Raw genomic sequence first — 13,928 nt, 5'->3', positions numbered from 1 at the left:
TGGTTGTCGCTTTATTGTATGCAATGCAATCGCGCTGTAATGCTTTACTTTATCACTAAGCGGTAGCGATAGTCGTGGAAGCATAAGATTGGCGAGACGACAACGATGCTACGATGGAGATCAAGGTGTCGCGCCGGTGACGATGGTGATCACGACGGTGCTTCAAAGATGGAGATCACAAGCACAAGATGATGATGGCCATATCACTTATATTGATTGCATGTGATGTTTATATTTTATGCATCTTATCTTGCTTTGATTGATGGTAGCATTATAAGATGATCTCTCACTAATTATCAAGAAGTGTTCTCCTTGAGTATGCACCGTTGCGAAAGTTCTTAGTGCTGAGACACCACGTGATGATCGGGTGTGATAGGCTCTACGTTCAAATACAACGGGTGCAAAACAGTTGCACACGCGGAATACTCAGGTTATACTTGACGAGCCAAGCATATACAGATATGGCCTCGGAACACGGAGACCGAAAGGTCGAGTGTGAATCATATAGTAGATATGATCAACATAGTGATGTTCACCAATGAAACTACTCCATCTCACGTGATGATCGGACATGGTTTAGTTGATTTGGATCACGTAATCACTTAGAGGATTAGAGGGATGTCTATCTAAGTGGGAGTTCTTTAAGTAAATTAATTGAACCTAAATTTATCATGAAACTTAGTACCTGATAGTATCTTACTTGTTTATGCTTGATTGTAGATAGATGGCTCGTGCTGTTGTTCCGTTGAATTTTAATGCGTTCCTTGAGAAAGCAAAGTTGAAAGATGATGTAGCAATTACACGGACTGGGTCCGTAACTTGAGGATTATCCTCATTGCTGCACAGAAGAATTACATCCTGGAAGCACCGCTGGGTGCCAGGCCTGCTGCTGGAGCAACACCAGATGTTATGAATGTCTAGCCAGAGCAAAGCTGATGACTACTCGATAGTTCAGTGTGCCATGCTTTACGGCTTAGAATCGGGACTTCAACGACGTTTGAACGTCATGGGAGCATATGAGATGTTCCAGGAGTTGAAGTTAATATTTCAAGCAAATGCCCGGATTGAGAGATATGAAGTCTCCAATAAGTTCTATAGCTGCAAGATGGAGGAGAACAGTTCTGTCAGTGAGCATATACTCAAAATGTCTGGGTATAATAATCACTTGATTCAATTGAGGAGTTAATCTTCCAGATGATTGCGTCATTGACAGAATTCTCCAATCACTGCCACCAAGCTACAAGAGCTTCGTGATGAACTATAATATGCAAGGGATGAATAAGACTATTCCCGAACTCTTTCGCAATGCTAAAAGCTGCGGAGGTAGAAATCAAGAAGGAGCATCAAGTGTTGATGGTCAACAAGACAACTAGTTTCAAGAAAAAGGGGCAAAGGGAAGAAGAAGGGGAACTTCAAAAAGAACGGCAATCAAGTTGCTGCTCAAGAGAAGAAACCCAAACCTGGACTAAGCCTGAAACTGAGTGCTTCTACTGCAAGTAGACTGGTCACTGGAAGCGGAACTGCCCCAAGTATTTGGCGGATAAGAAGGATGGCAAGGTGAACAAAGGTATATGTGATATACATGTTATTGATATGTGCCTTACTAATGCTCGCAGTAGCACCTGGGTATTTGATACTGGTTCTGTTGCTAATATTTGCAACTCGAAACAGGGACTACGGATTAAGCGAAGATTGGCTAAGGACGAGGTGACGATGCGCGTGGAAAACGGTTCCAAAGTCGATGTGATCGCAGTCGGCACGCTACCTCTACATCTACCTTCGGGATTAATATTAGACCTAAATAATTGTTATTTGGTGCCAGCGTTAAGCATGAACATTATATCTGGATCTTGTTTGATGCGAGACGGTTATTCATTTAAATCTGAGAATAATGGTTGTTCTATTTATATGAGTAATATCTTTTATGGTCATGCACCCTTAAAGAGTGGTCTATTTTTGATGAATCTCGATAGTAGTGATACACATATTCATAATGTTGAAGCCAAAAGATGCAGAGTTGATAATGATAGTGCAACTTATTTGTGGCACTGCCGTTTAGTCATATCGGTATAAAGCGCATGAAGAAACTCCATATTGATGGACTTTTGGAACCACTTGATTATGAATCACTTGGTACTTGTGAACCGTGCCTCATGGGCAAGATGACTAAAACGCCGTTTCTCCGGTACTATGGAGAGAGCAACAGATTTGTTGGAAATCATACATACAGATGTATGTGGTCCGATGAATATTGAGGCTCGTGGCGGATATCGTTATTTTCTCACCTTCACAGATGATTAAGCAGATATGGGTATATCTACTTAATGAAACATAAGTCTGAAACATTTGAAAAGTTCAAAGAATTTCAGAGTGAAGTTGAAAATCATCGTAACAAGAAAATAAAGTTTCTATGATCTGATCGTGGAGGAGAATATTTGAGTTACGAGTTTGGTGTACATTTGAAACAATGCGAATAGTTTCGCAACTCACGCCACCCGGAACACCACAGCGTAATGGTGTGTCCGAACGTCGTAATCGTACTTTACTAGATATGGTGCGATCTATGATGTCTCTTACTGATTTACCGCTATCGTTTTGGGGATACGCTCTAGAGACGGCCGCATTCACGTTAAATAGGGCACCATCAAAATCCGTTGAGACGACGCCTTATGAACTGTGGTTTGGCAAGAAACCAAAGTTGTCGTTTCTGAAAGTTTGGGGCTGCGATGCTTATGTGAAAAAGCTTCAACCTGATAAGCTCGAACCCAAATCGGAGAAATGTGTCTTCATAGGATATCCAAAGGAGACTATTGGATACACCTTCTATCACAGATCCGAAGGCAAGACTTTTGTTGCTAAGTTCGGAAACTTTCTAGAGAAGGAGTTTCTCTCGAAAGAAGTGAGTGGGAGGAAAGTAGAACTTGACGAGGTAACTGTACCTGCTCCCTTATTGGAAAGTAGTACATCACAGAAACCAGTTTCTGTGACACCTACACCAATTAGTGAGGAAGCTAATGATGATGATCATGAAACTTTAGAACAAGATACTACTGAAACCTCGTAGATCAACTAGAGTAAGATCCGCACCAGAGTGGTACGGTAATCCTGTTTTGGAAGTCATGCTATTAGATCATGATGAACCTACGAACTATGGAGAAGCGATGGTGAGCCCAGATTCCGCAAAATGGCTTGAAGCCATGAAATCTGAGATGGGATCCATGTATGAGAACAAAGTATGGACTTTGGTTGACTTGCCCGATGATCGGCAAGCAATTGAGAATAAATGGATCTTCAAGAAGAAGACTGACGCTGACGGTAATATTACTATCTACAAAGCTCGACTTGTCGCAAAAGGTTTTCGACAAGTTCAAGGATGACTACGATGAGACCTTCTCACCCGTAGCGATGCTTAAGTCTGTCCGAATCATGTTAGCAATTGCCGCATTTTATGATTATGAAATTTGGCAGATGGATGTCAAAACTGCATTCCTGAATGGATTTCTGGAAGAAGAGTTGTATATGATGCAATCGGAAGGTTTTGTCGATCCAAAGGGAGCTAACAAAGTGTGCAAGCTCCAGCGATCCATTTATGGACTGGTGCAAGCCTCTCGGAGTTGGAATAAACGCTTTGATAGTGTGATCAAAGCATTTGGTTTTATACAGACTTTTGGAGAAGCCTGTATTTACAAGAAAGTGAGTGGGAGCTCTGTAGCATTTCTGATATTATATGTGGATGACATATATAATTGGAAATGATATAGAATTTCTGGATAGCATAAAGATACTTGAATAAGTTTTTCATTGAAAGACCTCGGTGAAGCTGCTTACATATTGGCATTAAGATCTATAGAGATAGATCAAGACGCTTAATTGGACTTTCACAAAGCACATACCTTGACAAAGTTTTGAAGAAGTTCAAAATGGATCAAGCAAAGAAAGGGTTCTTGCCTGTGTTACAAGGTGTGAAGTTGAGTAAGACTCAATGCCCGACCACTGCAGAAGATAGAGAGAAAATGAAAGATGTTCCCTATGCATTCAGCCATAGGATCTATCATGTATGCAATGCTGTGTACCAGACCTGATGTGTGCCTTGCTATAAGTTTAGCAGGGAGGTACCAAAGTAATCCAGGAGTGGATCACTGGACAGCGGTCAAGAACATCCTGAAATACCTGAAAAGGACTAAGGATATGTTTCTCATATATGGAGGTGACAAAGAGCTCATCGTAAAAGGTTACGTTGATGCAAGCTTTGACACTGATCCGGACGATTCTAAATCGCAAACCGGATACGTGTTTACATTAAACGGTGGAGCTGTCAGTTGGTGCAGTTCTAAACAAAGCGTCGTGGCGGGATCTACATGTGAAGCGGAGTACATAGCTGCTTCGGAAGCAGCAAATGAAGGAGTCTGGATGAAGGAGTTCATATCGATCTAGGTGTCATACCTAGTGCATCGGTCCAATGAAAATCTTTTGTGACAATACTGGTGCAATTGCCTTGGCAAAGGAATCCAGATTTCACAAGAGAACCAAGCACATCAAGAGACGCTTCAATTCCATCCGGGATCTAGTCCAGGTGGGAGACATAGAGATTTGCAAGATACATACGGATCTGAATGTTGCAGACCCGTTGACTAAGCCTCTTCCACGAGCAAAACATGATCAGCACCAAGGCTCCATGGGTGTTAGAATCATTACTGTGTAATCTAGATTATTGACTCTAGTGCAAGTGGGAGACTTGAAGGAAATATGCCCTAGAGGCAATAATAAAGTTATTATTTATTTCCTTATATCATGATAAATGTTTATTATTCATGCTAGAATTGTATTAACCGGAAACATAATACATGTGTGAATACATAGACAAACAGAGTGTCACTAGTATGCCTCTACTTGACTAGCTCGTTAATCAAAGATGGTTATGTTTCCTAACCATGAACAAAGAGTTGTTATTTGATTAACAGGATCACATCATTAGGTGAATGATCTGATTGACATGACCCATTCCATTAGCTTAGCACCCGATCGTTTAGTATGTTGCTATTGCTTTCTTCATGACTTATACATGTTCCTATGACTATGAGATTATGCAACTCTCGTTTGCCGGAGGAACATTTGTGTGCTACCAAACGTCACAACGTAAATGGGTGATTATAAAGGTGCTCTACAGGTGTCTCCAAAGGTACATGTTGGGTTGGCGTATTTCGAGATTAGGATTTGTCACTACGATTGTCGGAGAGGTATCTCTGGGCCCTCTCGGTAATGCACATCACATAAGCCTTGCAAGCATTGCAACTAATGAGTTAGTTGCGAGATGATGTATTACGGAACGAGTAAAGAGACTTGCCGGTAACGAGATTGAACTAGGTATTGAGATACTGACGATCGAATCTCGGGCAAGTAACATACCAATGACAAAGGGAACAACGTATGTTGTTATGCGGTCTGACCGATAAAGATCTTCGTAGAATATGTAGGAGCCAATATGAGCATCCAAGTTCCGCTATTGGTTATTGACCGAAGACGTGTCTCGGTCATGTCTACATTGTTCTCGAACCCGTAGGGTCCGCACGCTTAAGGTTTTGATGACAGTTATATTATGAGTTTATGAGTTTTGATGTACCGAAGTTAGTTCGGAGTCCCGGATGTGATCACGGACATGACGAGGAGTCTCGAAATGGTCGAGACATAAAGATTGATATATTGGACGGCTATATTCGGACACCGGAAGTGTTCCGGGTGATTTCGGAGAAAATCGGAGAGCCGGAGGGTTACCGGAACCCCCCGGGAGAAGTAATGGGCCATATGGGCCTTAGTGGAGAGAGAGAGGGGCAGCCAAAGGTGGGTCGCGCGCCTCCTCCCCCCCTGGTCCGAATTGGACTAGGAGAGGGGGGGCGGCGCCCCCCTTTCCCTCTCCCTCCCCACTTCTTTCCCCCTCCTAGTAGGAGTCCTACTCCTACTAGGAGGAGGACTCCTCCTTGGCGCGCCATAGAGGGCCGGCCGGCCTGCTCCCCTTGATCCTTTATATACGGGGGCAGGGGGCACCCCTTGACACACAAGTTGATCCACGTGATCATATTCTTAGCCGTGTGCGGTGCCCCCTTCCACCATATTCCTCGATAATATTGTAGCGGTGCTTAGGCGAAGCCCTGCGACGGTAGTGCATCAAGATCGTCACCACGCCGTCGTGCTGACGGAACTCTTCCCCGACACTTTGCTGGATCGGAGTCCGGGGATCGTCATCGAGCTGAACGTGTGCTAGAACTCGGAGGTGCCGTAGTTTCGGTGCTTGATCGGTCGGGCCGTGGAGACGTACGACTACATCAACCAAACGCTTCCGTTGTCGATCTACAAGGGTACGTAGATCACACTCTCCCCTCTCGTTGCTATGCATCACCATGATCTTGCGTGTGCGTAGGAAATTTTTTGAAATTACTACGTTCCCCAATAGTTTTGGTAATAGTTGACCATGCTATCTAAGGCTTCCTACAGTCAGGATGGCTCTGATACCAGCTCTGTGGGGACCCCGACTCATAAGTCATGATCACCGAATGCACGTGTACAGTGATCCAAGAGATCAATGCTCACTGAACACACAGAAGCTGAATAACAAGAGTCTTACATCCATACATATCGTCTTACACAAATTATGACCATTATGGTCAAGTCTTACATAGATAAATCCACAAGGGCTGAATACCAAATAAACTTTAGCAGCGGAAATCTTCGTCGATAAGTAGAACCCATGCCATCTGCCTTAACCCTACAGGCATTCTGACTGGGAAACGTCCTAGTTCGCATGTTCGTCTCCAAAGAACTCTTCTTCGAACTCCTGTTCTTCCATGCCTGGCCAATTAAATAACCAGTGGCCAGTCAATGAGTACTTTGAATGTACTCGCAAGCAACCCATGTTTTGGCTCAAGATACAGCAATGCATGACATAGGTAAAAAAAATCGGAAAGCTAATTTTGTTGTGTTATGACATGTTCAACAACTGGGAAAACATGCATCATATGAATTCAAGTAACCTTAGGAACTGGTTACAGATATCAACATAAAGGGAGTGGGTTCCAACCCAACTCATCCATGTCAAGTCCTTTCACTTGGCCCAAGTAGTTCTTCCCACACACACTGGTTTGTAAACAAGTGGACGTAGCCCAAGAGCGGTTACCCAACTGTCCTTGACCGTGGACACGGCTATTCGAATAGTTTTACACTCTGCAGAGGTTGCACACTTTACCCACAAGATCTGGGGAACTTCCGTGTCATCCACGACCCGCGGTACCTCAAGTACCCGGGGTAAGCAACCTTTCCCTAGACAACACTAACATAGAGTCCACTCGATTGGTAGCAACCCCCGTGCCCAACATTTCTCATCTTAAGAATTTGGAGCCACGCTCCCATATTCATCTCATACCACAAGCACGGGGTACCAACGGTGTGTCCGGTGCCCTGTAAAAACAGTCATGGCCGCCCTACCTGGCACGACCCTATCCCGAGAGAGCGCAACAACAACTCTCTCGTCACTAGTAATGCGGGCTCCAAGCTAGTATCGGCCTAAGTAATCAATAATGCCCTTTTCCATATAAGGGTAGAGTGGTTGCGCATGTATGGTTGGAATAACGGTCGCAACTTAAACCAATCCGTTTTGAAAACAACACACACACTTGCCTCGGTACACCACTTCGTTATCAAGTGGTTACCCAACTCATTATCTCCCTCGGGCATAAGTGGCACCCAACGGGTTTTCGAAAAGTTTTTGAAAACAATCTTGCTTCCATCACCATGCATATACCCAACCCATTTGCGTAGCAGCTACTTAGCATCCTAACTACACCCACTCGCATAACCCTCATAGAAAGGTAGGGTCATGCATCATGCAAGTGTCAATGAGGAAAAGCCGCGGAGGCAAACCACCTCAAGTGGTCACCACATTATCATGACTTCGATGCAAACAATAAAAGTGCCATATGACATGCATAAAAAGGGTTTCTTGGATATGGTCAAAGGGCTGCTTGCCTGGTTCAGCAAAGTCTTCTGGGTCTTCAAAGTCTTCTGGTCCAACTCCTTTGTCAGCAACGCAATCTATCATCGCAAAATAATAACGAGAAAAATAAGGCAATAATAAAACAGGAAAACCAAAGTGCTCAGAAAAATGTCAACTCATTTTTGTTAAATACTAGGGTGAAAACTAAGAAGGGAAAAATTCCTAGTTTTGGTTTTGGAGTGGCAGAATAGGAGAAATGGATTTTCAGAGGGGTTTAAACATATTCAAATTTGAATTTGAATATGAATAGTACATAAAAGTTGTTTGGGCATGAGTAAAAATTATACCATTAAATAGGTGGGATTTTTAGAAAAATATGGGAGTTGGATGAATATTTAATCTTGTGGGTTTTTTGCAAAAGTGACAGAAGAGGAAAAGGAAAATGGCCGCTCACTACAAGAAATATGTCAACTTGTGACCCTCACTATTGGCCGTTGAAAGGTCATAGTTTTTCATTTGCGACCTTTTTGTGACCAAAAACAGAAGGTCAAAAGTTGGCGGTCGTAAACTAAAATTAACGTCCTTCTCTCAGAAGGTCGTTGAACCCATGACCTTTTGTTTTGGTCACTGGTTGTCTGCCCAGGCCACGTCGGATCCGACGTGTCAATCTGACGTGGCAAAATTACGACCAATTGAAAAGGTCAAAAATTAGAATCGGCCATGTCCAATTGGGTGTTTATATGGGCCGAGCCTATTAATTCAGCCCATTTGTTGTTTTTTTCTTTCAATTTGGGTAAGCTACACGGGCCAGGCCCTATAATTCGGCCTTTTTATTTTTGGGTTGTGTCCCTTCTTTTTCCTTTTTCAAATGGGTTCCAATTGTCAAATTCTGACAAGCGGGTCCCAAATGTCCGTTTCTGGTTAGTGGGTCCTTGTTGTCATGGTCATGTTCCTTAGATTTCAATATGCCAATAATTAAACAACCAATATTTAAATCAAAATAGACAGAAAACAGGTGTAATACTTCAAATAACAAGAAGCAACAATCTGTTACATCAACACATACAAATGTTATCATAGTATAACAAGCTCAATAGGTGCACAATATGTCACATGAGCCGATGAGCATCAAGCTCTACAGTATAACAAGCCCTATATGTCACAGTTCATGCTTCAATTTGTTCCAATAGGGATCAGCATCAAGGGCTTCATTACTCCTTGAACTAGCTCCGATGAGCTTGAACTATGCTTCTTCCGACTTCTTCGTCTTGATGCTCGCGACGAAACATGAAACGCCAGCATCTGCACGTTATAGAACAAAATGGTTAGGTACAAAATGAAAGCAAATCTAACAGCATATATCTAACAGTAGATACAAAATAATGAAGGCCAATCCGTGTGCATATATACTAGCGTGCATATATACCAGCAGAACACATAAACCCATCCATCCATCCATCAAATATACCAGCAGAACACATAAAACTCATGCAGTACCAAATTCAAAGATTTTGTTGTAGCTAACAGAAGTATGGAACAATAGTTAACAACTCAAGTCAGAAAAGGTAGGAGTGTCTCTCTAAGAGACACAACTGATACTGATCAAAGATAATAACAGAGCACAAAATAAGGTAGGTACATTGACTTCTTTAAAGACAATAAGCAGGACCAACAGATTCACATGTTACATCAGCATGAAGTTACAATGGCAGATGCCAGGCTGTAGGAGGAATCAACAGCGGCAAGTAGCAGCATCTACGAGCAGTGCTTAGGAGCAGCAGCAGTGACTAACTAGCAGGAGTAGTAGCAAAACAACGAGCGGCGGCAGCGGAGTAGCAAGCAGGAGCAGCTACTGCATCTGATGGTTGGTAGTGCAACAACGGTGCATCATCAAGGACACAAGTCCACCAAAAAATCAAGCATGCCATGCCACAACTCTGAACTCAAGGAGGAAGTAGAGACAAGCCATGACTTACAGTTGTAGCTTAGAAGCCAAGCATAAGGGCAATTCAAGTACAAAACTCTGGAGTTAATACTTGGTTCTTGACAGACTTGGTCATCTTGCGGAACTCCTTGCGCATCAGAGTCTTGTGCTGGAGCTTGGCAGGGGTGTTCTGCTTCTTGGTCTTGGTCGTGGATAGGACAACAGCCTTGTCCTCTCCCGCTGATGGCTGGACCGCCACGGTCTTGCTGTTCGCCAAGCCTGAAACCACATCAGCCCCACAGCAAGTTAGCTCCTTGCAGAGACACTTGCAATCAAAAGGGTTAAAAACAGTGCAAACAGCTACGGACCCGAGAACTTGTAGGAGTGGACATTGTAGAGGTTGTTGGGCTCCTTGCTGAACTGCACCTTGGTGTTGCTGTTGCCGAACTGCTTGATCAAGAAGTAGTTGTTCTTCTTCACGAGCTCCCAGACCGGAGACCCTGGAATGGTAGTCATTTCCCCTGGCCTACATCTCCAAAACAACAACCAAAAGTCAGATCCTACAGCTAGCAACAAGCAACAGGATGCACTAATCCTACAGAATGTGGAAACATTTAACCATTTGACACAAAATTGTATGCTGATTGCAAGTAGAAACATGGGTTACAAAAAATATACAGCAGAAGCAGCAGTGAAGCTTGAGCGTCCCATCGACTACTGACAAGTACGAACAGATCTCACTGGCAAGAGGAAATCATAGTATGCAGCTCTAACGCGGGTTGGGATCTAGCCTAGGCCGAACCGCATACGTTTTACATGGGCACACAAATATCATAAACAAGTATGCACAGATTATGATTGAAATCTTGCTAGCGAGCAGTCAAGTATTACATCTTTGCATGGTAGAATACAAATATTATAAACCTTGCTTCACGGCCACTGATTACTTGCTCGTTGCGCGGAGATTTTAATCAGTGTGACAACTAGTCGCTAGATACAAAACAATTCATATAAACAGGGCATGTTGACCTGTGTGTAGAACCGGCACCGGCGACGCAGCTGATCTGGATATGGATCGGCGGTGGGATGCCTACATCAAGATTCAACAATTAAGGTTTCATCAGTAAATCATAAGAAAGAAAATCTCAAGTCAAGTTTTCCTGAATCAACTAGACTTCACTGTGTAGGTACTACCAAGTACAATCAACTTAAATAGCTAAGTACCACGCTTTAGTTCTACATCTCTACAGTTCTATATTTACCAACCCAATATGCCCAATTTCCCACAGACCGATTAAAAGTTATTATAGCTTATTACAGGTTAAGCCTAGGGAATCAAAGGAAATACACATCAGAAATGTTAGGTACATGTTGGGTCAGCACTACAATGTTTCACACTTATTTTGAGGTTAATTTCATCTGTGCATATACAAGGATGACATTGTGAGGTACTAGCACACACAAAGCACTAGTTTACCAATCAGGCTATCGCTGCTCGAAATGAAGAGGCTTCGCTGCTAGAATTCACTGCCAAGGTACTAACAAAATAATAAATACCTAAGTGTCAAGCTACAACTCTACATTTCTACATGTTCTCAAGCAGAAAAAATGCTTTGTGTGTGCACTGCGTGCCTACTCCAGCTTCCTTACATTGCAGATCTGCTCCCCATGGAAACCACCAGCCGCCAGGAGGTTGTCTTTCACCGTCATGGTGCTGATCTTCACCCTGCACAAGGGCCGACCTCCCTGCATATCCTGCACAGTGTGGTCGCATAGTGGATTAGAGATTGACCGGCATTCCGATGAATTGGACTATCACATCGCTCTGTGGTAGATCACCTGATTTGGGCATGCCACGTTGAGCAATTCTTTTCCTCTCTGGAGTAAGGACCACCAGTGCCTCACAGAATAGTTCTGCATCACGTACACATCATGCTTGGAAGTAGCCCACAGGAGGTTCCTCGGCTGCACATGTAAAAGTATAGGTCAGTGCGTTCGTACCAGAATTCTTCTTAAAACTCTTCAGAAATACAATGATGCAAATGAGCGCCATTTTATTCAAGCACACCTCGGGTAATTACAACTATGTGATTCTACTGAGAATCTAGATCTCCTTCAGGTTTTTATTCATTTAATCAAACGATAGAATTCCAAGCCTGCATCCTTCTGTACTAAATGGAAATTATACATGATAAGAATAGACACCAGTAAAATAGAAGACAACAAATTTTTTTGCACAATTCATTTACACTTCAACGGTGTAGCATTCTAGAGTGCAGACTATGCCCATCAAGCCGAAAACAAATCCTATCACCATCATTTCACCACCACCGAGTTTTTGACAGCAAGGGATACTACAACATGTTCTAGTTTTTATGCAATTTTAGTTTAGATCTCATTTAAATTTATGTAGTAATATAGTTTATGCTACTAGTCTGAATCGAGTTCAAATCATGTTTGATGGACTAGTTTGAATCAAATTAGCATGAATTTGTGTTTAATTTTTTAAGGAGTTAAGTTTAAGGATTCAGCTAGGAACCACTAATTTGTAGAGGAGCAAATTTGAGGAGTTAAAGATAAGAGGCCATATAGGGATCGGTTAGAGATGCTTGAGCACGCGCGCAGCCATTTCAATAGTTGAGGATGCAGGTAGGGGCAAACGCGTGCTGACACAGACAAGGACCAAATAGAAGAGGTGAAGGGAGGAGGCCGTACCTTGGACGAGGAGGTTGGCCATGGACTCGACACGGCATCCGTCGGCAGCACCCCGGCCTAGGGTTTCGGATCGGAGAAACGACGACGCGGGAGAGGGGCCAGTCAAGTCAGTATCCACCACCATTTTTAGGAAGGAATCCACGCTGAGATGAGAAGCACGATGGGGGGGTACCTTTGACCAGCGCTTCCTCGAATGAAGCGGCGGCTGTCCCCGCGGCGCGCCCCGGTGGAGGAAGAGGCGGGGCGGCGGCGGGGGCGGCGCGTCGGGGTCGGGGGCGGGGACCCAGACTTGGCTACCGTCAGGCCGGCCCCAGACCTGCCACCTTCTCGGCATCGCGGCGGGGGTCTCTCCCGGAATCTCGGCGGTGCTTGATGGGGAGGTGCCTGATGGGGAGGTGGGCGGTGCTGGATGGCGAGGGCTCGGCGCTCGGTGGGGTGGGAGACTGGCGTTGGAGGCATGGTGGCTGCACTGGACGGCCAATGAGGCGCTGGTCGATGGGGAGGGAGGCGGCGCTAGAGTGGCTGGACGATGAGGTATCGGCCCTCGATGAGGAGGGAGATGGCACTAGAGGAGTGGGGGCAGCAGCGGGTGTGGGGTGCGGCGGCGCCGGACGGGATTGGGAGGAGGGGCGGCGCGATGCAGATGTGAGATGGGGAGGACGATGACAGAAGACTGAAGCTGAGCGAGGGGATGGAAGGGGATCGATGGATGGATGTGGGAAAGAAAGGAGGCAGGGGGGTGGATGAAAAATGACCTGTTAGGGTTTCAGGGTTGGTGTGGAAGGGTTGAGGATGGCTGTTGGATCCGCGACGGTGTAGGATGCATGATCCGTGTGAGATGTCCACTGACCAATCAGGATGCAGTATGATGTTATTGATCATCTAAATAGGTCATAGTTGCCTAAAATTAACATGCTAAAATCAAGTCAACTATTTTATGACCTGAAAAATTCAAAAAGAAAATGCAAAACCTTCTCATTATGTCACCAAATGTGAACAAGTTTTCAGGAAAAATAACAAACAAAAAATAAGATAAATAACTTTTAAAAGGTGTCGTGAGAAATGAGTTTTTGAAAAAAAAAATATTCCATTTTTTTGAGTGCCCAAAATGAGTTTTTTCGTGAAGGACCTACCATATATTTGTTGTAAAATTGGACCAAATCAATTTTCTAAAATATTAGGCCATGTTTAATACACAATTGATCAAATGGTTGGCTGTCAAAAGTTTCGATAAACCTCTGGTGAAAAAGACAAATTTCCGCCAATCCAGCTGGAAACGGGTCAAATTTGAACTGCAGCTGCCTT

The 13,928-nt window shown here is 43.8% G+C and overlaps 1 protein-coding gene across 3 annotated transcripts; it reads right to left on the bottom strand.

Moving 5' to 3' along the window:
• Positions 1-8,985: 8,985 nt before the first annotated feature.
• On the bottom strand, positions 8,986-13,365 carry LOC125520298 (60S ribosomal protein L28-1-like). 3 transcript variants are annotated; one of them, XM_048685187.1, is made up of 7 exons: positions 12,624-12,685; positions 11,748-11,873; positions 11,559-11,663; positions 10,938-10,998; positions 10,277-10,434; positions 9,961-10,187; positions 8,986-9,286 (listed from the first exon to the last, which is right to left on the bottom strand). In XM_048685187.1, the coding sequence occupies exons 2-6, from the start codon at positions 11,758-11,760 to the stop codon at positions 9,994-9,996; spliced, it is 531 nt and encodes a 176-aa protein (XP_048541144.1). In that variant the 5' UTR covers positions 11,761-11,873; positions 12,624-12,685; the 3' UTR covers positions 8,986-9,286; positions 9,961-9,993. The 3 variants fall into 3 exon arrangements, 2 of the variants coding, with proteins under 2 accessions (XP_048541144.1, XP_048541143.1); XR_007288607.1 differs by lacking the exon at positions 8,986-9,286 and adding an exon at positions 12,796-13,357 and having other exon boundaries at positions 12,624-12,680; XM_048685186.1 differs by lacking the exons at positions 8,986-9,286; positions 9,961-10,187 and adding an exon at positions 12,796-13,365 and having other exon boundaries at positions 10,277-10,998; positions 12,624-12,680.
• Between the last annotated feature and the right edge of the window lie 563 nt (positions 13,366-13,928).

Source organism: Triticum urartu, chromosome 7 (genome assembly GCF_003073215.2).
Source record: "Triticum urartu cultivar G1812 chromosome 7, Tu2.1, whole genome shotgun sequence".
Lineage (NCBI taxonomy): Eukaryota > Viridiplantae > Streptophyta > Magnoliopsida > Poales > Poaceae > Triticum > Triticum urartu.
This window is presented reverse-complemented; position numbering and strand designations above follow the sequence as displayed.